Raw genomic sequence first — 22,685 nt, 5'->3', positions numbered from 1 at the left:
AGACTGCCCTGAGAGAATGAGACTCTTGGTTCTGGCCCCCCACAACCCTCCCCGCCGGCCCGGAAACTTTCAGAAACACAGAGACATGCAGGGAGATTGTGTCAAGCTCCCCGGGGCATCTGACACGCAGCCACAGCTGAGGACCAGCACTGGGGGACGGCATTGCAGCTTCATTTTTCCATCTTTCCTCAAAAAGATCACCAAGGAAATGAGTTTCACAACAGCTTTCCAGGCTGGTCCCCTGCCGTCTGATCTTGCAGCACTGGCCTGGGGCCCAGGAATTTGTATTTTTAACCAGTATTCAGGTGAAAGGGAGGTGGACACAGTGCAGGAGCCAAGAAAAGCTGGCTGTACTGGCCGCTGTTTTTGTTTTCATTTGTTTGTTTTGCTTTGCTTTTGTGATGAGGGAGATTTAAACACGCTGCGGAGGGGCAGGCCCCAGGAGAGCAGGTGAGGACGAAGAGGTGAGTGCCAGAGCAAGAGCATGAGTCCAGACAGAGCAGGGGCCTGGCTGGCCTTGGGGAGGGGCCAGGGAGGGCAGGAGGGAGCAGGTGTAGATGCAAGAGAAATGGCAATAACAAGAGCATGAGGGGCCCCTCTTCTCTGTGAAGCAGGGTGGGAAGGGCATGCAGAAGACTGAGGCTGTGACAAGTGGGAAGGCTCTAGAATGGCAGAGGAGCCGGCGGGAAACCTAGAGGAGGACTGAGGCACAGCCGTGGGCAGCAGGTGCCAGCCCAAAGAAAGGGACGAGCCGGGCTCACGAGGGCTGGGGGTTCAAGGCACCTCTGCAAGGTCTGTGCTGGCTAGGAAGGGAGGTGAAGAAGGGCAGGTGCTGACGGAGGACGGGCGAGTTGCTAACCGGGGTAGGGGGAGCCAAGCGGGACCTCCCAACAGCGGCGAGGGCAAAGGCCTGTGCAGAGACCTACACAGGAGAGCCCGAGGGCCAGCGGGACCGCTCGTCAGGGCCAATGCTACTCACACTCTAGGAGCTCGGGCCTGGACTTGGCTAAGAAGGTATCCAGCACCTTGGTCGTGAGGGACACCGGGTTCGGCTGCACAGCGGAGGCTTTGGCTACAGCTGGATGAGGACACAGAGAGCCGTTTTCAGAGCCAACTCAGGGTGGACACCCCACTGCCCCTTGCCCGCAATAATTCAGTCTCCAGGCCTGCTTGCTTTAAACCCGGTAACTGTTCTGGGGCTCCAAAGGTGGGCATATTGACGGGTGAGGCAGAGGCAGTGGCTGGGGAGGAAGAGGGGAAACATGAATTGGACACCTGACACAGAGTGACCAGATGGCCAGTCCTCCCTGAGGAAACTGATTTCCAAGAGCTACTTCCACAAACACACACCTGGACAGCCAGGAGGATACAGGTACGTCCAGACAGGGCTACACTCATTATCTGTCTCACTCACGTACACTTGTCCTCACCTCCAACCTCAGGCCCGCCTGCCACTAGAGGACAGAATCCCAGAACTCGGGCCCCATCGCAGAACCTAATGAGAGAGGGGGCAGCCTTCCCTGCATTTAATTCCACACCTGGGCAACCTCAAGAAACAGAAAGATGTACAAATGCGTAACTTACGAGGTTTCTTGTGTTTCTTTTCTTCTTCTGAAAAAGAAAATTTTTAGAATTAAGCTACGTTCAAGCACTGCACAGTGACACTTTCAAAATACCGTAATAACAATCATTCGCCTGAACGTGACCCATGCAAATAAAGCTAGGACGTTTTAGCTGGAAACAAGCAAATGAATCTATGGGGACAGAAACCTGCCACAGTGGTTTGGGGGATTGGAACTGATCATAAGCAGCATGAAGGAATTTTCTGGGGTAATGGAAGTTTTTTAACTCGATCTGAGTAATGGTAACACACATACGCATTTGTCAAAATTAATCTAACTGCACATGTAAGATCTGTACATTTCACTGTAGGTAAATTACATCTCTATAACAGGAAAAATGCAAGAGAAAACATACCAAAAAATAAAGGGAACCAGCAAAGAAATGGCTTGCAGAGTATCACAATACTCTTTATTTTTTTTAATGTTTATTTATATTTGAGAGAGAGACAGACAGAGACAGAGAGAATGCATGTGCATGAGTAGGGGAGGAGCAGAGAGAGGAGACAGAGAATCCGAAGCAGGTTCCACGGTATCAGCATAGAGTCTGATGCGGGGCTCGAACCCACCAACCGTGAGATCATAACCTGAGCTGAAATCAAGAGTCACACTGAGCCACCCGGGCTCCCCTATCACAACAGTCTTTAAAAACTATCTTGGAGTGTGCACCTGTGAAGACTAAGTTTAGCTAAAGCAATGACTCTCAGAGCGTGGTCCCCAGAAGCAGCAGCATCACCGGAGAATCTGTAGGAAATGCAAACTCTTAGATCTCATCCAAACACCCGCTGAATCTGAAAGCCTGGGGGTGGGGCCCAGCAATCTGTGTTTCACAAGCCCCTGGATGACTGCGATGCATACTCAAGTCTACTTGAGCTAGAAGATTTCGGGTTCCCTCCACCACTTTCCTCGCCACTGGAATGACAAGGGGTGTTTTGGATCTTATCCCTGCCCTCTTGCAGGGTGCTTTACGCTCCAGATAAGCCCCCCTCTCTCCTATTATCCTCTCCCTCCCCCCACACCAGCCCCCACTCAGCCCCACATGACCCCATAGCTCTCCTTCCTCCCACTTCTGAGTCCTTTTTCCAGGTGTTGTCTTCACTCTGCCCCCATCTCTTCCTCACCTGCCCACTCCCACTGGACCAGCATCTTGGGAGGACCCCAGGCTGTGCCACCGGCCTAGGGCACGGCACAGACCCCCTCCCCAGTCATCACAGCGGTTCAGAGTGTGATCTACACTGTGACCGATCCACTCCTTCCCTGCCAACTTCCCCATCTCAGCCCCCGGCCGGCACCACAGCTCACTCCTGCTAAGAGCGGTGCTTGTGATCTGGGGCAGGGGCGAGGAAGCTTCTGGGGGAGCGTGACCTGAGAAGGACATAGGTGCACAGCATTTGTCCCCCTATCTTTCCCTTCCCCAGTCACACCAGGTGCCCTTCTACATTTTCCCGGTGAGCTGAGGGCTCCCTGCTCCCTCCACAGCAGGCACCCTGGCCCCTGGCTCCACTCCATTTGGAAATGCCAAAGACAAACTAAACTCTAAAAGCAAACAACACAGACCAAGAGCTCCCTCATCCCCCAGGGGCAGCACTCCTCCGTTCACACTCACTTTTCAGGGAAGCAGTAACAGCCACAGTTCAGTAGCATATTTATGGCCTTTAAAAGAGCTTCACAGGGCGCCTGGGCTGTTCAGTCCGTTGAGTGACCAACTCTTGATTTCGGCTCAGGTCATGATCCCAGGGTCGAGGGAGGGATCATGCCCCGCATCAGGCTCTGGGCTGAGCATAGAGCCTGCTTGAGATTCTCATTCTCTCTCTCTCTCTCCCTCTGTCCCTCTCCCCAACTCCCTCTCTCTAAAATAAAAATAAAATAAGAGTTTCACAACCAAAGTCTCAAGTGACCCTGAGGTTCACTAATAAGAATCCCGTGAGGTCGGTATCATTATGGTCCAAGTTGGACAGATGAGGAAACTGAGGACCTTTCTTCTCCCCAGCCCCCACCTCAACAGCATGTGCCTTCTCAATGTGTGGCTGATATGGCCCCAAAGGGGGCAAAAATTCATTCTTGGTGGAAGAGGGTGAAAGAAGTCTTACTCTTTATACGTATAAAAGCATAATATATAGGGGCACCTGGATGGCTCAGTCAGTTAAATGACTCTTGATTTTGGCTCAGGTCATGATCTTGTGGTTTGTGAGATTGAGCCCCTCATCAGGCTCTGTGCGGACAGCAAAGAGCTTGCTTGGGATTCTTTCTCTTCCCCTCTGCCTGTTTCTCCACTCACTCCCTTTCAAAATAAATACACATATTTTTTAAAAAAAGCATAATATATAGGGGCACCTGGGTGGCTCAGTCGGTTAAGCATCTGACTTCAGCTCAGGTCATAATCTCACGGTTGGTGGGTTCAAGCCCCGTGTCACAGGCTCTGTGCTGACAGCTTGGAGCTTGGAGCCTGCTTCACATTCTGTGTGTGTGTGTCTCTCTCTCTCTGCCCCTCTCCCTCTCATGCTCTCTCTCTCTCTCAAAAATGAATAAATACATTTAAAAAAAAATTTTTAAAGCGTAACATATAAACAGGCATACTGCGGGGCACCTGGGTGGCCCAGTCAGTTAAGCATCCAACTTCAGCTCAGGTCATGATCTCACGGTTGGTGGGTTCGAGCCCCGTGTCAGGCTCTGTGCTGACAGCTTGGAGCCTGGAGCCTGCTTTGGATTCTGTGTCTCCCTCTCTCTCTCTGCCCTCCCTAGCTCATGCTCTGTCTCTGTTTCTCAAAAATGAATAAATATTAAAAAAAAAAGAAAAAAAGTTAAACAGGCATACCACATATGTGTGGTATTAAAATTTCACCAGTGTGGGCCATTAGGAAAAAAATGTCTTCAATGGCTGGGAGCAGGGCGGGTAAGAGAAGGGCAATAATGACAAAAGGTTAGGAAGTGCTATGACGGTACAAGCACATGACAACTCAAGACAGAACAGCGCTGAACTACCGGCGAGGGTTGGCCTCTGCTCCTCCAGGACCATGGCCAGGCCCCTCCCGGGGGCTCTGCCCGAGTGCCAAAACTTGGGTATCGCTAAGTATTCCTCAAGACAAGCCACCTTTGGTAACCTTGCAGGCCCAGGCAGCCCGCACAGCCAGTGCCGATGGGCCAGTCCTGCTAAGCACCCCAGGGGAGCTCCTGCGACAGCCCCTCCAACTTCCACTCGCTGTGGCCATAGCCATGCCGGTCTCCAGATACACTCGGGCCCCCGGCAACCTGGGACGGGCTGAGCCCACCCAGAAGGAGCGGCAACACCTGTGAGTGTGTCGGCCAGAGCTCCGGCCAGCCACGGCCAGGCCACAGCCACAGGGACAGCAGCAGGGTTACTTACTCAGGACCTTCTTCACAAAGTGTGCGGGTTTGTGCGTGGACGCTGGGCCATGCTCTCCAAGGTTCCCTGGGCCAAAGAAGAAGGGATTAGTTTATGCAGCTCTTCCAAAGCAACCCTAGGAACCAGCTTTGCCACGGGCCGGCAGAGAAAGTGTTTTACAAAGGCAACTTCCATGGACTTTTCCCATCCAGTCATTTACAGGAGCTAGAAACAAGGGGACAGAAAGACGAGTTTGGTGTGTCCCTCTTTTCTCTGGCTTAAAACGTAGCCGGGATCAAGTCTTTTCTCTGCCAGCGCCCAGCTTCGTGACCTCTGAACCCTCTCTACGCTTCCATTTCTCCCGGTGTAGCTGGGGATGAGCACCTTGCTTGTGGTGGGGTGGCCAAGACGCCTGGTGTGCAGTGCTGGTTCCTCTCCCTCCAGTTTTTCCACCACCCCTCGTCCCCCAGACCAGCGATCACTGCTGTAGCAGGAAAACAAATATGCGCGTCGAATGCATCAACAGCTTTACCCGCTACGGAGTGCACCACACCTGTCCCAGAGGCTCCTCTGCAAGGACACGTGGCTCGACAAGCTGGAATTCAAGCTCCCCCCACCCTGGGTTACACAGTAAAATCTACTATGTGCCAGACTCTGTGCTAAGCACTGGGGAGAGAATGCTGGATGAAAAACAGACCCAGCCCCTGCCCTCACAGAAATGGCAATCTAGTGGGGGAAGAATAAAATGACAGATGTGCAAAGGTTCCCAAGGGATGACAAGGATCCTGGGACCTAGTCTGAACAGTGAGAGTGGCGATAGGGAGGTCTGCTGAGAAACATATTGTTTCAACTGCTCTCTGAAGGGTGACAGGAGTTAACTGGTGAAGATGGTGGAGTCTGAGTCTTATAAGCAGTGAGAAGAGCACGTACAAAGGCCCTGTGGCAGGAAGCTTAGCATATGCAAGCAACTGAATGCAGTGAGATGAATGGGAGGAGGGGACACTTCAGGGCTGGAGAAATAGACAGGACCTGACCAGGCAGGGGCTTGTAGGGCCAGGGTCAAGAGCGTGGTCTGAAACCTACAAGCAAGGGATATTTTCTAAACAGGGTGAGAGGGAGAAATCAGATCTGCATCTTAAAAAGCTCTCTCTGGCTGTAGCAGGAGTGGATGCAGGACTATTTAGAAAGCTGCCACAGGTGATAGCTGGCAGGGGAACCACTGGACTGAGTCAGGAGATATTTAAGAAGTAAAACCTGGTGATGGACTGGATATGGCAGCATGAGGAAAAAAAGGGGGTGCCGGGGGGAATTCCAGGTTTCTCTGACCCTAAAACCAGCCATTCTTCTACCAAACACACTGATAACCCAGGGTCCATTCAAAAGCCATCTGAGGGCCGCCTGGGTGGCTCAGTTCGTTAAGCACCCAACTGTTGATTTCGGCTCAGGTCATGATCTCCTGGTTTGTGAGGTCAAGCCCCACATCGGGCTCTGCGCTGACAGTGCAGAACCTGCTTGGGATTCTCTCTCCCTCTGTTCCTCCCCCGCTTGTGCTCTCTCCCTCAAAATAAATAAACTTAAAAAAAAAAAAGAAAAGAAAAGAAAGAGCCACCTGAGCCAGCCTCAAGATCACATGCAAAAAGAGCCTGTCCAAAAGTCCCATCATTGACATCAAGGCCCCCAGAAATGTTTCAGGAAGGATGGCTACAATGTCAGGATGTTTCCCCACTACTTCCCAGATGGAGGGCGGATGTTTCAGGATCCCAAAACTGAAGCCCCAGTGCTCTGGGTCAAGACCCTCTCCCCGATTCCAAAATGCTGATTCCATTTCAGGGGTCCCAGAAGGGGAGCATGGGGGCTGCTAATAGTTACCTAAGCCAGTGGGTCCCTCGGGCTTCTTGTCCTGGGGCAGCCTGATATACCGCTTCAGCTCGTTTTTGAGGTCTGAGGTGCCCTGGCAGACACCCTTTATCAGCTCCTGATTCAGCTCCATCTTGGGGACGTAGACCGGCTTTGTCGAGATTCCCTGCAGTTTGATCGCTTTCTGAAACAAGCCAGGGTATTAGTTCAGGCAGCTGCGGGGAAGCCAGGGTCTGAGCTCAGCCCTCATGAACTCCAGGAGGAGATTCCCCGTGTCCACGGGCGCTCAGTCCAATCAGCCTTCTCAAATTACAGGCCAGAGGTTGCTGGGGGCTAATGTGCCACTTTTGGTCACAGCGCTGTGGATCAGGGCCCTCAGAGGCCACTCACCTACCAAGGAGGAAACTGAAGTCAAGAAATAACCAACGTGGGGGCCCCTGGGTGGCTCAGTCAGTTAAGCATCTAACTCTTGCTGGTTTCAAGTCATGATCTCACAGTTCATGAGTTCAAGCCCGCGTCAAGCTCTCTGCTGTCAGCACAGAGCCTGCTTCAGATCCTCTGTCCCCTTCTCTCTCTGCCCCCCACCCCCGCTTGCATGCTCTCTCTCAAAATACATAAACTGGAAATAAATAAATAACGTGGAAGGAAAGGAGGAAAAGAAAGAGAGACAGAGAGAGAGAGAGGAAGAAAGGAATGGGGGGAGACAGAAAGAGAAAAAGTGTCCTGCTAGGAACACTGCCAATTGGTGGCAGGGACAAAGCTGGGACATAAATCTCCTGACCCCCGTGAATAATGCTCTTCCACTCCTCCAGCTGTGGCTGGAAAAGTACAGGAGACTCAGGACCATCTCCAACCCTCAAAAGACCAGCTCCAAACACCCATTCTAAAACTGGACAGGGCTGCCTCAGCGGGCAGAGGGTTCGGCCAGGGCACATCCAGGGAAAAGGGAGGATCTTACAAAAGTCCCCAGACTTGAGCTAAAATCGGGTCACACAACATCAAGAGGTCCCCAGACAGGGACTTAGAATCCTTCTCCGAGAGCTCTAGGCAGCTACTCTAATACACAAGAAGGACCACAGAGATGAAACTCGATGGCACTGAGCCTAGGCCTGGAAAGAAGTCCGTGCAGGGGGAAGAGAAGACTCCCAGCCACTCCTCTACTCTCCCCAGGACCTGAACAAGGAACCTGGGCCTCTGAGGTGTCGTCACCCCATCGATGGGGCTCACCGGGACACCCGCTGCACGCTGCAGGCCAGGAGAAGGGGGCAGTTAAGAAGGGAAGGGCTGGCCCAAAGGGGCGGACAGCAGACACATCGACAAGCACATCTAAAACCACGCCACCACCGAGTGCTACAGCAGAGGCAGACCGACCCACTCGATCACCAGGAAGGGCAGAAGAGCAGGATCCAAGGAAGACGGGGGTGGGGGAGTCTGGAGCGGCCTTGGGAAAAGGACAGCCACGGCATTCCCATCCAATGCCGGGTCTGTCTGGGCAATGGTGATGCTCTGCTGTGGCTACAGCACGGGGCAAGAGAGGAGTGTGATGCCAAAGACAGGGGTGCTAAGGGACATGAGGTCAGATAGGGCAGGGGGGGTCTGTGCTTTAGAAAGACACTTCCAGGGTCCATGGGGAGGGGGGAGGGGGGAAGGGGCGTAGGCAACATTCTAACATGGCCCCCAAAATGCCCATCTGATCCAGGGGTACACACCCTATATAATCCCCTCCCTCTGAGTATAGGCAGGACAGTGACTATGGTAGGACGTCACTCCTGGAATCAGGTTACCTTAGATGGAAAAACTGAAGGAATATTGCGGATGTAATGAAGATCCCAAATCTGTTGGTTCTGAGTTCATCAGAAAGGTGAGTATCCCGGGTGGGCCTGACTTAACCAGGTAGGAGCCACTAAAAGGGACCGAGCTTGTAAGAAAGAATGAAATCTTGTCATTTGCAATAGCATGAATGGAGCTAGAGAGCATTATGCTAACTGAAATTAAGTCCGAGAAAGACAACTACCATATGATTTCACTCATTTGTGGCAATTTAAGAAACAAAACAAACAAGCAAAGAGAAAAGAGAGAGAGAGAGACAAAGCCAGGAAACAGACTCTTAACTGTACAGAACTGACGGTTACCAAGAGGTGAGTGGTGAAATAGGTGAAGGGGATTAAGAGCACACACATCATGGGGCACCTGGATGGCTCAGCCAGTTGAGTGTCTGACTCTTGATTTCCACTCAGGTCATGATCCCAAGGTCATGGGATCAAGCCCCACGACTGAGTGTGGAAGTCTGCTTAGAATTCTCTCTCTCTCTCTCTCTCTCTTTCTGCCCCTCTCCCCTGTCTGCACTCTCTCCAAAATAAAAAAAGAAGAAGAAGAAATAAATAATTTTGGAAAAAAGCACACTCATCACGATGAACACTGAGTAACGTATAGAATTGCTGAATCACTTAAGGAAAAAAAAAGAATTGTTAAAGCACTATATTGTACACCTAAAACTAATGTAAAATTGTATGTGTTACACTGGAATATTAAAAAAAAAACACAAAAACAAAGAGGGGCGCCTAGGTGGCTCAGTCGGTTAAGCATCCGGCTCTTGATTTCAGCTCAGGTCATGATTTCAGTTCGTAAGACCGAGCCCCACGTCAGTCTCTGCACTGACAACACAGGGCTTAGGACTCTCTTTGTCCCTCCCCCACTAGTGCTCTCTCTCTTCTCAAAATAAATAAATAAACTTAAAAAAAAAAAGAAGAAGAATATTCTTTCTAAAAAAGGAAAAAAAGAAAAGATTAATAATCTAAGCAGGAAAAAAAGGGAACAGACCTTCCTGGAGGGAGAAATTCTCTGCTGGCTTTGAAGAGGTAACTGCCAAGTGGAGAGAGGGCCATGTACGTGGCAAGGAAAGGCAGCAGCCTGTGGGAACGGAGAGCAGACCTCAGCCACCAGCCGGCAAGAAAGCGGGGACCTCAGGCCTGCACCACGGGAAGTGAATTTGACCCCAAGCTCAGCAGCCAAGCCGAGCTCAGCCCGTCCCAGCTCCTAAGCCATGGAGAGTGAGATAACACACATGCTCTCCCCAGCCAGAGTTTGTGGTAAGTTGTCACACGGCATAGAAAGTAGATACAGCGTGTCTGGGGGATGCTTCAAATGACCTCTTACAGCCCCACCTCGAGGGCCCCACTGCACCTATAATCAACATTGTAACGGCAGGCAGAAAGAGTGTTCATCAAGACCTACCTCCAGAAACTCGAACTCGTCCTCCTTGGTCAGGGCAAGTTCAATCTCCTCCTTCAGAGTCTGGATCTCACTCTTGTTCTTGAGGAGGATCTGGTAAATGTTGTCGAACTTGGTACTGACCCTCTTCTGCTCCTCCTTTATCTTTCGTGTGCAGATGGTCTCTGCGGCATCAATGAGTATCTTGATTTCCACATATTCTTGTCTGAGCTGCTCCGTCTTCCTGCGGGCAGTCTCCTAGCGGGGTAAGACACAGGGGCGTCCATCAGACAAAAAAGCTAAGCCTGTGTACGGAGCAGTGGTGAAGTGTGGAGCACTGGAGACTCTTCCCTGTACTTCATGGGAGTACAGACGGGCACAACTGCTTTGGGTGGGAATTTGGCAACATCTAGTAAATCTGAAGGTGCTCAGACCAAATCAAGGAATATACTCAGATACCCGCCCCAGAAACAGACACAAGAACGCTCACAAGCAGCATTGTTTGAATTGGCAAAACCCCGGAAAGAACCAAATGTCTAACAATAAGAGACTCGAGGGGTGCCTGGGTGGCTCAGTCGGTTGAGCGTCCGACTCTTGATTTCGGCTCAGGTCATGATCTCACAGTTCGTGGGATTGAGCCCCACATCGGACTCTGCAGTAAGTGTGCAGCCTGCTTAAGATTCTCTCTCTCTCTCTCTCTTTCCCTCTCTCTCTAAAATAAATTTGAAAGTTAAAAAAATTAAAAATAAGTAAAAGGCTTGATACAAATCTACAAATTATTCACAGGACAGAATATTGGATAGTAATGAAAACTAATGAGCTGGGGCAATGCATGGACAAATGAGGGAAAAACCACCTGTAGAAGAAGACGTCCAGCATGATGCTCTTCATATAAAGCTTAGAAACAGACAGAATGGCTTCCTTTCAGTAAGAGAACACCCCTGGAGTTTCTGAGGGCACGTGGCTGCCCTGCCAGACTACATTTCCGAGGATTCCCTGCAGCTAGAGTTGGCCATGTGACTAAGCTACTCCCAGTGCAGTGTGAGCAAAAGTGGTATGTGTGACACTCTTCTTCCCTGTCCCTTTTACTCCCGGCTAGAACAGAGATCTGATGGTGACCCAGCTTCAACCAAAGAAATGAGGAAAACCCCCCATGCAGTACTAGAGTAATAAGAAAAGACTCTGGGGGTGCCTGGCTGACTGGGTCAGAAGAGCATGCAACTCTTGACCTCAAGGTCATGAGTTCAAGGCCCTCACTGGGTATAGAGATTACTTAAAAACTTTCCATATATATATATGTATGTATGTATGTATGTGTATGTGTACATATATGTGTATGTGTATATATACATATGTATTCTTCTACACACGTGTATTCTTCTATATATATGTATTCTTCTATATACACGTATTCTTATATATATATTACATACATATAAAATAAATATATTCTACGTATATAAAATATAAATATATATAAATATATAAAATACATACATTCTATATATATGTATTCTTTTTATATATAATACTAAAAACTTACAAGATTTGTGATAACTAGACAAAAAAAATCTCTAATTCTACCACTCCAATACTGGTACTACTATTCTCTTCCTATACTTCCTTCCAGTCTTTTCTCCCATACTTCCCGTAATGGGTTGAATGGTGGCCCCCAAGAGATCTGTCCAGAACCTGCGAAGCTGACGTTACTCAGCAAAAGTTTCTGCAGGTGTAATTAAGGTAGGAATCTTGAGATGACATTATCCTGGATTACCCAGGTGGGCCCTAAATCCAATGACAAGTGTCCTTATTAGAGATAGAAGAAAAGACACAGAGGGAGGAGGAGGCCATGAGAAGACAAGAGGTGGGGGCTGAAGTAACACAGCCACAAGCCTAGGAACACCTGAGCCACCAGAAGCTGGAAGAGGCAAAGAAGGATTCTTCTCTAGAATGAGGAAGTGTGGCCCTGTCTTTGATTTCAGGATTCTGACCTCCAGAACTTTATGAGAATACATTTCTCCTTGTGAGCAGAGGTTGTGGTAATTTGTTATGACAGCCCTAGAACTGATACATTTTATTTTTATAAAAAGATGTAACTCTAGTGAGTATACACTTTTGCTTCCTGTTTTTTTTCCCATTTAAACCATGACCACTTGGGGCTTCCAACTCCTGATTTCCATTCAGGTCATGATCTGGCGGTTGTGGGATCGAGGTCCGAAGCACAGAGCCTGCCTGGGACTCTCTCTCTCTTTCCCTCTCTCTCTGCCCTTCCCCAGCTCGTGCTTGTGCGTGCTCTGTCTCAAAATAAATAAACATTAAAAAAAAAAAAAAAAGAAAGAAAGAAAGAACACATAATCACTTTTTATATTAATACTTTTTTCTTCATGATTTTTTTTTAATATTTATTCATTTTTTACTGACAAAGAGAGACAGAGTGCAAACAGGGTAGGGGTTGAGAAAGGGAGAGAGAAAGAATCCAAAGCAGGCTCCAGGCTCTGAGTTGTCAGCACAGAGCCCAAAGTGGGGCTCCAACTCCCCAACTGCGAGATCACGACCTGAGGCGAAGTTGGACGCTTAACCGACTGAACCACCTAGGTGCTCCTTCATGACTTTTTTTTTAAGTCAGCTCTACGCCAGCACGGGGCTCGAACTCACAATCCCGAGATCGAGAGTCCCATGCTCTACTGACTGAGTCAGCCAGGCGCGTCTATGTTACTACTTTTTAACCCTAATTTTTAGTGATTGACCCCGTCCTCCTCACACCAAGGTCAGGGCTTGTAGACAGTATTCAGTCTGGGTCTATGAAGGATCTCCCCTGGGGACATGGCTTTTTGGATGTCCTGCATGGGTGATGTCTAATTCCAACGCCATGTGTGACACCATGTGTGTAGCCCTGTGGAGATCAGAGCTGAGCTTGTCCTGCCTGGAGGCTGAGGGAGGGTCTGGGGCCAGGGCTGGCAGTGGACAGCCCTGTCACTCACCCGTATGTCCTGCTGCCTGGCTCTCACGTCCTCCAGTGCCCTCGATGCACCATTGATCTGATCGCATATGATGGTCAGTTTATGCTTCAGCTTGGTCTGCGGAGAAAACAAGCAGGTGAGAAATCACCTCAGCCCAGCCCCCACCAGCCAACACCAGAACGGTCCCACAGGCATTTCTACTGGCCCAGGTCTGGCCTGCCTGTAGCTGTTTGAAGCATTCTCTTATTTATTGCCTCCCTTCCAACTTTTAGAGGGACAGTACAAGAAAGAAGTTAGGAGCACAGGACTTAGACCGACCCATTCCCAGCTGTCCAAGAGTCTCTCACCTAGGTCCTTGGCCTTGAAATAGATACAAATGTTCCCACCCCGCAGGGCTAGTAGGAGGATTAACTGAAACAATGTAAGGATTTAGCATAGTGCCTGGATCCTAGTACAGCCAAACTAAATGTCAGGTTGCGTTACTAAGAGCTGCTTCGTTGGCACACCCATTTTACAGACAATGAAACTGAGGCAAGAAGCCCAGCAAGGGGGCCAAGTTCACACCATAGCCAGAACAGCTGGGGCTGGGACAGTTGCTTCAGTCATTCAAGCCAGCCCTCCCACTGCAAACAACCAGAAAAGCAGACAAATTACTGGGAAGAAAAATCTGCTTAATGACAAGGGAGAGCTAACTAAGCAGGGAAGAATGACACAGCCAAGATCTGGGAAAAGGAAAACCCAGAGAGAAAAGCCTGGTTTCTGGAGTTGTTCTCCCAGAGTCATCTGCCAATTCCAGAACACAGCTGGAAGAGCCACGGTCAACCTCAGGGAAGCAGGAACAAGAGTCAGAGTCCAAGGCTCATTTGGTATGCCCCACAGGCAGGGACCTCCGCGGGCTAACACCCTAAGAATGAGGATCAACAAGCAGGAGGCCAGTCCACCACCAGGTCAACCCCTGAAACTGAACTAAGGTGACTCAGAATTACAAAGTCCTTAACCACCTCCAGGAACCAAGGTCAATTATGCATGAAGGAAAATAGTATCATCTTAGGTCTCTTAGTATTTCTATCAATTTTCAGAATCGATATTGGAGTGTCCTGCCTCCCTGCTCAGGTGAAACGTTATGGTGTAGAAATGGCAAGGAAAATCACCACCACCGTAAGAGTAGCTACTGTTTCTTATATATTCACTGCAAGCCAGGCATTGTTCTAGTGCTTTTCAGGTATTAACTTAAAGCTAAAAACAACACTGTAAAGTGGGAGCGACCCACCCTTTATAAATAAGGACACTGAGGGGCGCCTGGGTGGCTCAGTCGGTTAAGTGACTGCCTTTGGCTCAGGTCATGATCTCGCAGTTTGTGAGTTCAAGCACCGCATCAGGGTCTGTGCGGACAGCTCAGAGCCTGGAGCCTGCTTTGGATTCTGTGTCTCCCTCTCTCTCTCTGCCCCTCCCCCTCCCTCTCTCTCCCTCTCTCTCTCTCTCTCTCTATCTCTCTCTCTCCCCCTCCCTCTCTCTCTTTCAAGAATAAACATTTAAAAAAAAAACCACATAAATAAGGACACTGAAGCAGAGTCATGAAGTGGCTCGCCCTAGGTCACATCTCTGTGAACTGGTGTTCCAAGATCCTGGTGTTACAATCAAAGCACTGAGTACGTTAGAAATGTCTAGACAAAAAACATTTACTTCCCCTAACGAGCTAGCTCAACATCCTCCAGCCCTCCCACACCACTAGAGATATTCAGTTCCGAACCTGACCTTGAATCTGGATTTGAACAACACAGTGACAAGTCACATAAGGCGCTAGAAGCGGAGACCAAGGCCACACTAACTTGACCCCGAAAGCCCAAGTTACGGATGGTGTTTCCAATTCAACCTCTGTGACAGTGCCCTCTGACCTGGCCTCTCACAGTAGCCAAGATAAACTGTGGGCCAAAGGCAGGAGGCCAGGCCATGGCAGATCCGGCCTCACAGGGGTCAGAATGGCAAGAGAACTCAGAACACCTGGGGGGCTGCCAACAGCCCAACACTGTTCCACCTCCAACAGCCACTCTTAGTGCACCCCAGACCTCTGTGTCCGGGAAAACTTTATCCGTCGGTAATCAAACACATATGACAGTCCCCTGATGGCAGAGAGGGGCCTCCCTGGCTCCAGACGCAGGAAAGTGGCCCGAGGACTTTGAGAGGTGCAACATTCCCCTCATCCAGGGTAGAGAACTTTTTGAAGTTCTGAGGACCTGTTCACAGATCAGGGACTTGGGTCCGCCATGAGGACGTGGGAGGCAGCAGAGTCCCGGGTCTGCCCCACACCAGTGGTCAGGACGAACCAGCCTCCCACAGCTGGGGCACTGCCCAGATGGGGCTGGCTCTGTCCCAGCAGTGAGCGGTGGCAGGGCTAGACGTGGAGGCTGATGGAAGAAGCAGCAAGGCAAGGCCGGCTGCCAGGATTACAAAGCCAAGCGAGTATGGCACACAGGTACACTGGGTGCAGACTCCAGCTCCGGGCCCCAGAGGCTGAGAGAGATAGCTATAGCTCCGGGCCAGGCTGAGAGGAACCCTCCTGCCCCTACTTGCCTTCTGCCTCCCTGGATAAGAACTTCTAGACGAGCATTTTGGCAGAAGCCGGCTGCCCAAGTGCTCAGGGACAGGCCCGGGCACCCCAGGGCCACGAAGATCTTGGTCGCCTGACACCACCCCCAGCAAGCTCTCTTCCCAGAAACTACACCGGCAGGGCTTAGGCAGCGCTCACCCGGCTAGGAAGAAGAGGCAGAATTCAAGCTCAGGTATCAACACCCAGCCCCGGTCAGAGCCTGGGTCAGCCAGCCACCTGCCTGACACCAGGACCTGCCCACAAAGCACTTCCCACACAGCTCATCTCCCCAGGGCCTCCTGACCACCCTTGCAGGTCGAGAAGAAATGCTCTTAGCCCCATTTTACAGATGAGGCAGCGGGGCTGGGAGAACTGCAGCGACTTGCCCTGAACCACAGCTGATACGGAGCAGAGCAGGGCTCCTGGCTCGAAAGGCGAGGCAGGTTCTTTAGTGTGGCAGCTGGAGACCCAGGCGGCGAGGCCCGACATAGCTGTGCCTCAGAGGCCAACCCCTGGCCGTGCTTTGAGGTCTGGCCTCCCAGACTCAGGGAAGAAGTCCTAAGGGACCCAGCTCAGACAGAGAAGCAGACCAGGCCCGGGAAGGGCCATGGCTTCCCAGGAGCAGGGCTCGGAGCCTGGTCCCGGTGCCACCGCAAACCTCCCCCGGGTCTCTTATCTCCTTCGACAACAGGACAGTCCTTGACTGTGAAAATGAAAGGCAATCAGGCCATGCCTCAGGGCTCAGGCTGATATAAAAAAAGGTGGTTCAATTACACCTTTCAGCCTCTGCCTGGAGTCCACAAGGGGAAGTTATGATTTCCCCCAAACCACTAAAATCAACACGGATCTGGAAGGCCCCCTACGAAACCACCTGGTCCCGCCTCCTTGCTTTACTGATGAAGACTCAGGCCCCAGGGACCAAAGGCTGTGCTCAAAGTTGCACAGCCAAGGTGGAGGTCACTATGGTGCAAGAGTTTGGCTGTCCCTCTGGGTAGTATCCAGAGATATTTGGGACTCTGCCCACCATCCTGCTCAATACGATCCTCCCTGGTCACTCTCTGGCTCACCAAAAGTTTTTGCACACATGACCTCAAGCCTGCAAGAATGTCGCATGCTCCATGCACTCAGATATAAGGGTGGTCATGGGGAGAAACGGCAAACCGTAGAGTCAAACCCGTTGGGGTCCCAACAGCTCAGGCTAAATTAACTTCTCTGGACCTCCATTTCCTCAACTGTAAAATGGAACTAATTATATTCAATTCCAGCTGCCAGGATTTAAATGCGGAAACAGAGGTAACCTCCAGGGCTCATATTTGACGTTGGAAACCCTCTGCTAAACACCATCAGACAAATACTAGGCTTAAGGCAAGCAACCACCTGTCTTCAGCATTCCCCTATTTAAGACAGAGGGTGGGGGGAAGAGGGTGGGCCAAGGATGACAGAGGAGGGCTGTGTGTTCTCTCGGGCCCCTTTCTATTACGACGCTGGGGACGCCCGGCCCCGGTTCCCAGGCCCAGCAAGGCCCATCCCCCTACCCCAGGTGATCCGTGGTGGGCCACTATGCCCACAGTGGCTCCCTCCCCCAACACCCCTTACCTGCAGGTCTGCGCTGGCCTGGCTCAGGGTCTCAGGCGAGCAGGCCTTGTGCTCCACCAGGCAGATGTGGCAGATGCACTCATCATGCTGGGGGCAGAAGAAGTCCCGCAGCCTGTTGTGCTGGGGACACTTGCGGCGCATCAGGTCCTTGACGGGCGGCTGCAGCTGGTGGTCCCGAAAGGCGGGGCTGTCGAGGTGCGGCTGCAGGTGTTCCTGGCAGAAGGAGGCCATGCACACCAGGCACGTCTTGACGGCGGGCGCCTTCAGGCAGTGGTCGCAGGCCACCTGGCAGGGCGGACTGGGCTCCGCGGCGCGGGCGGGCGGCGTGCAGCCGTCGGGGGGCGACGGCGCCACCCGGGCCACCTCGGCCTGCAGGAACTGCTCCACCACCGCGCACAGCACCGTGTTCTTGTGGAGCAGCGGCCGCTCCTGATAGCTGGCGCGGCACTGCGGGCACAGGTACGGCGGCTCCTGGACAGCCCACGTCTCGTCCAGGCACGAGCTGCAGAAGTTGTGGCCGCACGGGGTGGTGACGGGCACCTTGAAGTGCTCCAGGCAGATGGAGCACGACAGCTCCTCGGCCAGGGGGACCAGCTCCGCCATGGCGCTCCTGGGGACCGGACGAGACGCGCTGGCACTTCGGGCGCGAACGCCGCGCGGCCGCCCCACACAGCCTAGGAAACGAAAGTGAGCGGCGGGAGGGGCGGGCCCCGGGGGCCTTTCGGGAAGTCACGTGGGGGCAGGGGCGGGGCGGGCCGCGCTCCGGGGCGGGGGCGCCGGGGGTCGCGGCGCGCGGTGGAAGTCCGCCGCGCGCGGAGCTCCAGAGGCTCCCTCGGGTGCGCGCGGGCGCCGGACTCGGGGTCTCAGGTTCCCCCCCACGGCCCGCCGAGGAGGAAACCTGCGCGTCAGGTGAGAACCCCGGCCCGGGTCGCGCTGCTGCCCCGGCGCGCCCGCCGCTAGTGCCTTTCTGAGGGGAACTCACCCAGACCCGAGACGTCCGGTCCGCGCCGCCAACCATGAAGCCGCGCCTCCCCGCCCGCTTTTAAACCCTTCCTCCCTCCCCCTCCCCGGCCCGGTCGGGCCCTGACTCAGGGACCCAGAGCCCCTGAAGGCCAGAGCCCGTGGGCACACACTCAGACTTAAAGCTGGCGATTTCTTTCCATACCACCTGTAGAATATGCTTTTTTTTTTTTTTAATTTCCAGTTCTACTTTAGTGGGATTTGCAGACATCCCAGTTGTAACAAAGGTTTCCTCTCTCTCTCTCTCTGTCATACACAGACACACACAATTTTGAAACAAACGTTTTTCACCAGATTGTGTATTTAGATTTATTTCCTTTTATTCGGCTCTGTTCCCGGCCCCTGGCCTGGGTGCAGGAAAAGCGGGTGTACAGGAGGAGAGAGGAGAAATATTCAAGAGAGGGGACGGGGGGGGGCGGGGGGGGGGGCAAAAAAGCAAGGCAGTGCCTTGGGAGGAGTTAGTTGGAGTTTGCACTGGCGACGGGGCAAGCAGCAAAAATAAGGAAAAGGTAAATGTCTTAAACTACCGCTAAAAGTAAAAGCTACTATTTATGGGGCATCTACTCTGCGAGACAAGTCACATATGGTATGTCCTTTAATCCTCGTAAACACCAGAAGACAGATCTTATTACATCCATTTTATAGGTGAGGGTCACTTTTTTTTTTATTTTTTTTAATGTTTTATTTATTTTTGAGAGAGAGAGAAACAGAGCATGAACGGGGGAGGGGCAGAGAGAGAAGGAGACACAGAATCTGAAACAGGCTCCAGGCTCTGAGCTGTCAGCACAGAGCCCGACGTGGGGCTCGAACCCACGGACCGTGAGATCATGACCTGAGCCGAAGTCCGACGCTTAACCGACTGAGCCACCCAGGAGCCCCGAGGGTCACTTTTTATTTATTTTATTTTTAAGTAATCTCTCCGCCCAACATGAGGCTCAAACTCAGGACTCTGAGATCAAGAGAGCAGGCTCCAGGGACTGAGCCAGACAGGCGTTCCTACCCTCCTTTTTTTTTTTTTTTTTTTTTTTTAATAATTTCTCCGCCCAAGTTGGGGCCAGAATAGGGTCACATATTTAATACAAAACAGGACTGGGATTCTAGCTCAGGATTGCTTTGCTTAAAATTCTAATTCCTGGTTTTCCTATTTCTATTCCTCCGAGACTCTTAACCCCATTTATTCTCTCTCCTATTGCATTGTTGTTTGCATGGGGAGGAGGAAGGCAGAAGGCAGGGAGGGGTCAGGAAATCAGATTTGCACATAGTATCTCATTTAATCCTCCCACTAAATCTTTAAGGAAGGTATTATTATCTCCTGTTACAGATGAGAAAACTAAGGCTTGGAGAAACTAAATAGCTTCCTTAAGACGACAGATACTGTCATGCAGCCTATCTCATTCTAGAAACCAAACATTTCCTACCAGAAAATGTTGCCTCCCAAGGGGAGGGATGGAGCCGTTTCCAGGAAATAAATTCTATGAAATCCCCCATGACTTAGCTCTTGTGGGTGAGGTGGCCTGGTGACTCAGCCAGAATGTCTGTAGAATTTTCTTTCCAGGCCAAGAAGTTTCGAAGGGCTGGTTAGACAGTGAAGACGACTAGGTGGAACATAGTTTATGTTTACCAAATTCCACTCACTAGATATTTACTACGACCTCCTGAGACAGGGAAGCGGAAGGGACTCCATTTTAGAAAGGCTCCATTTACGCATGCTCCATATCCCACCTTGCGTCTGGGTAAACCAGAGAAGCTACCACGTTCCCACTCCAAGGGGGAAGCGAGGAAGTTAATCATTCTCTGAGTCTCGCCCCAGGCCCCCAAGACACATGACACCATCTAAGAAGAACCAGCTCTCAGACATGTTCCAGGACATTAGCTTCGAAGAAACCTGGGTGGACACTGGCATCAGTACCCCTGCCCTTCAGTGATTTGTGGAGTAACACCTAGCGTTCGCCTGACACTCCCTTTGAGGGGACCCTCCCCTGGATTCCCGAAGCGATATGTACCCTGAACCCCTTTCCAGTATAAGCCCCTAACCCCAAGCAACAGGGAGACTCACTTTTCCTTTTCCAAGTCTCCTAGACACTGTCTGCTATACTCTGTCACACTACTCAGTAAACACAGTTCACTTCCTCCTTGACGTAGGAGCATGGGGCAAACTGGGGACAAAGTACAGGCTAACAGCACCCCTTCCCCGGGTGGAATATGTGCGGTATTCCTTCGACACTCCTGGCCACCCAAGAACAAAGGAAGGGGGTTTAAATGCTTACCATGGTGATGTGGGAAACTAAGGCAAATGAAAGATTAAATTCCCTTAGTGCCCACAGCCCATTGACAAGTCCTTGAAACCAGCAGAGTGACCTCCCTCTAGGAGCTCAGCTGCCTCAATGATGACACTTTGCTAGGGCAAAAGAGAACCTTAACATTATCCCAGCCTCAAGGATCCTGTAAGTCTACTTTAACATAAAAATTCCTTTGGAAACTGCCTTTATCTCAACTCTCCCAAGATCATACTCCAAGCTGTGGCCCCCTGATATGCATCTGAAGGGTCTCATGACTGAGGTTTTACTAAATGGTAATAATTAGTGTTTTCCTAACACAGCTAGCCCCTCAAGGTCCTGGAAAAATACCTTAGAGACTTAATCTATCCCTAACCCACTCCCAACCTGAATGTATATAATAAGTTACCCATTACGACCCCAGTACAGCTCCCACCCAAAGGTCCTGTCCACATGTTTTAATAAAATCACCTTTTTTGCAAGACATCTTCAAGAATTCTTTCTTGGCCGTCGGCTCCGGACCACGCCACCATCACCCCAAAACTTCATCACTCCTGGTTCACCTTTCATTTCTATCCGGCCTGAAGCCAAGGACCCTCCTGGCTGGTCCGTTGAGGACCCACTGTGGGTCCTCAGACCAGGCCTGCCTACATCACTATCGTGCTAAATTCATCCCATTGTGGTTGGAGAATATGCTTTGTATTATATCAGTGGGGTTCTTTTAATGTTTATTTTTGAGAGAGAGAGAGTGTGTGTGTATAAGCAGACAAGGGGTAGAGAGAAAGAGAGACACAGAATCCGAAGCAGGCTCCCGGCTCTGAGCTGTCAGCACAGAGCCTGACGCTGGGCTCGAACTCACAAACTGCAAGATCATGACCTGATCCAAAGTCCGACGCTTAACCGACTGAGCCCCCTAGGCGCCCCTTTCAGTGTTTTAAAATTTATTGAGACTTGTTTTATTTCCTGAATGTGGTCTGTCTTACGGGTTACTGTCTGCGTGGTACCTCTTTCTCCATCTTTGTCCTTTCAACCTATTTGTGTCTTTAAAGCATGGCCTTTGTAGACAGCATCATTTTGTTTATGCATCCAACCAACCTTCGCCTTTTAATTGGAGCATTTTATTCATTTCCATTAAATTACTGATAAGATTTACGTCTGCCATTTGCTGTTTATTTTAAGGTCTTCTATCATCTTGGTTCTTCTATTTCTCCATAACTGCCTTCCTTTATGCTATCTTCTGGTGTACTTGTTTATTCCTTTGCTATTTCTTCAGATATTCTTTCTGCCCTCCTCCTCTCCCCTCTCCTTAGGGAACTCCCATCATGTGTGTGTTGGTCTGCTTGTTGATGTCCTACAGGTCTCTGAGGCTCTGTTCATTTTCCTTTGCTCTTTTCCCTTTCTGCTTCACAGACTGGATCATCTATCTCAATTGATCTATATATCCAGATGCACAAATTCTTTCTTCTGCCTGCTCAAATCTGCTATTGAACTCCATAGTGAATCTTTCATTTCAGTTTTTGTACTTTTCAACTCCAGAATTTCCATTTGGTTCTTTAAAACAAAAATTTTTTTCCTCCCTCCTTACTGATTTTCTCCATTGAGAGAGACACCATTCTCACACTTTATCTCCTTAGACATGTTTTCCTAATGTTTTTTGAACATATTTAAAATAACTGAAAGTTTTTGTCTAGGGGCACGTGGGTGACAGAGTCGGTTAAGCTTCAGGCTTTCAGCTCAGGTCATGATCCCACAGTTTGTGGGATCGAGCCCTGAGTCGGGCTCTGTGCTGACAGTGCAGAGCCTGCTTGGGATTCTCGCTCTACCTCTCTCCCTGCCCCTCCCTCACTTGTGCTCTCTCTCTCTCTCTCACTCTGTCTCAAAAATAAACTTTGAAACGTTTTTCAAAATTAATATAGACATTCAATTAAAAAAAAAAAAAGAACTTAATGGTGAGCAGACAGCCTGAAGATAGAGAAAACTGAGTCGTGAGGGCAGGAAAGTCATTAGCCAGAACGTTCCCAGTCCCAACGATACAGGTGGCAGTGGGGGAAACGTGCGGCAGGTGCCCCACTGTTTACTGTCAGGCCAGACACAGCAGCTTTAGGGATAGCCACCAAAACATCTTGGGAAAAAATACTGCTCTGAAATTAGACTCTCTCTCCTCTAGATGGGTGATCTTTGGCAAGTTACTGAATATTATGTTGGGAGAAATTAGAT

General features: G+C 50.6%; 1 protein-coding gene across 2 annotated transcripts in view; it reads right to left on the bottom strand.

Moving 5' to 3' along the window:
* TRIM25 (tripartite motif containing 25) overlaps window positions 1–19,631 on the bottom strand; it is a 33,590-nt gene extending 13,959 nt beyond the window's left edge. Inside the window, exons 1-9 of one of the 2 annotated variants that reach the window (XM_027034185.2) lie at window positions 19,611–19,631; window positions 17,173–17,846; window positions 13,011–13,106; window positions 10,054–10,287; window positions 6,832–7,003; window positions 4,984–5,049; window positions 1,585–1,611; window positions 1,160–1,241; window positions 980–1,080 (exon numbers count right to left, since the gene is read on the bottom strand). In XM_027034185.2, coding sequence (XP_026889986.2) covers window positions 980–1,080; window positions 1,160–1,241; window positions 1,585–1,611; window positions 4,984–5,049; window positions 6,832–7,003; window positions 10,054–10,287; window positions 13,011–13,106; window positions 17,173–17,775 — 1,381 coding nt within the window. In that variant the 5' untranslated portion in view covers window positions 17,776–17,846; window positions 19,611–19,631. Of the gene's footprint in view, window positions 1–979; window positions 1,081–1,159; window positions 1,242–1,584; window positions 1,612–4,983; window positions 5,050–6,831; window positions 7,004–10,053; window positions 10,288–13,010; window positions 13,107–17,172; window positions 17,847–19,610 lie in introns of those variants that run through there. The other variant, XM_015088385.3, reaches the window with a different exon arrangement.
* Window positions 19,632–22,685: the final 3,054 nt, after the last annotated feature.

The sequence above is a fragment of the Acinonyx jubatus genome, chromosome E1, assembly GCF_027475565.1.
Source record: "Acinonyx jubatus isolate Ajub_Pintada_27869175 chromosome E1, VMU_Ajub_asm_v1.0, whole genome shotgun sequence".
Lineage (NCBI taxonomy): Eukaryota > Metazoa > Chordata > Mammalia > Carnivora > Felidae > Acinonyx > Acinonyx jubatus.
This window is presented reverse-complemented; position numbering and strand designations above follow the sequence as displayed.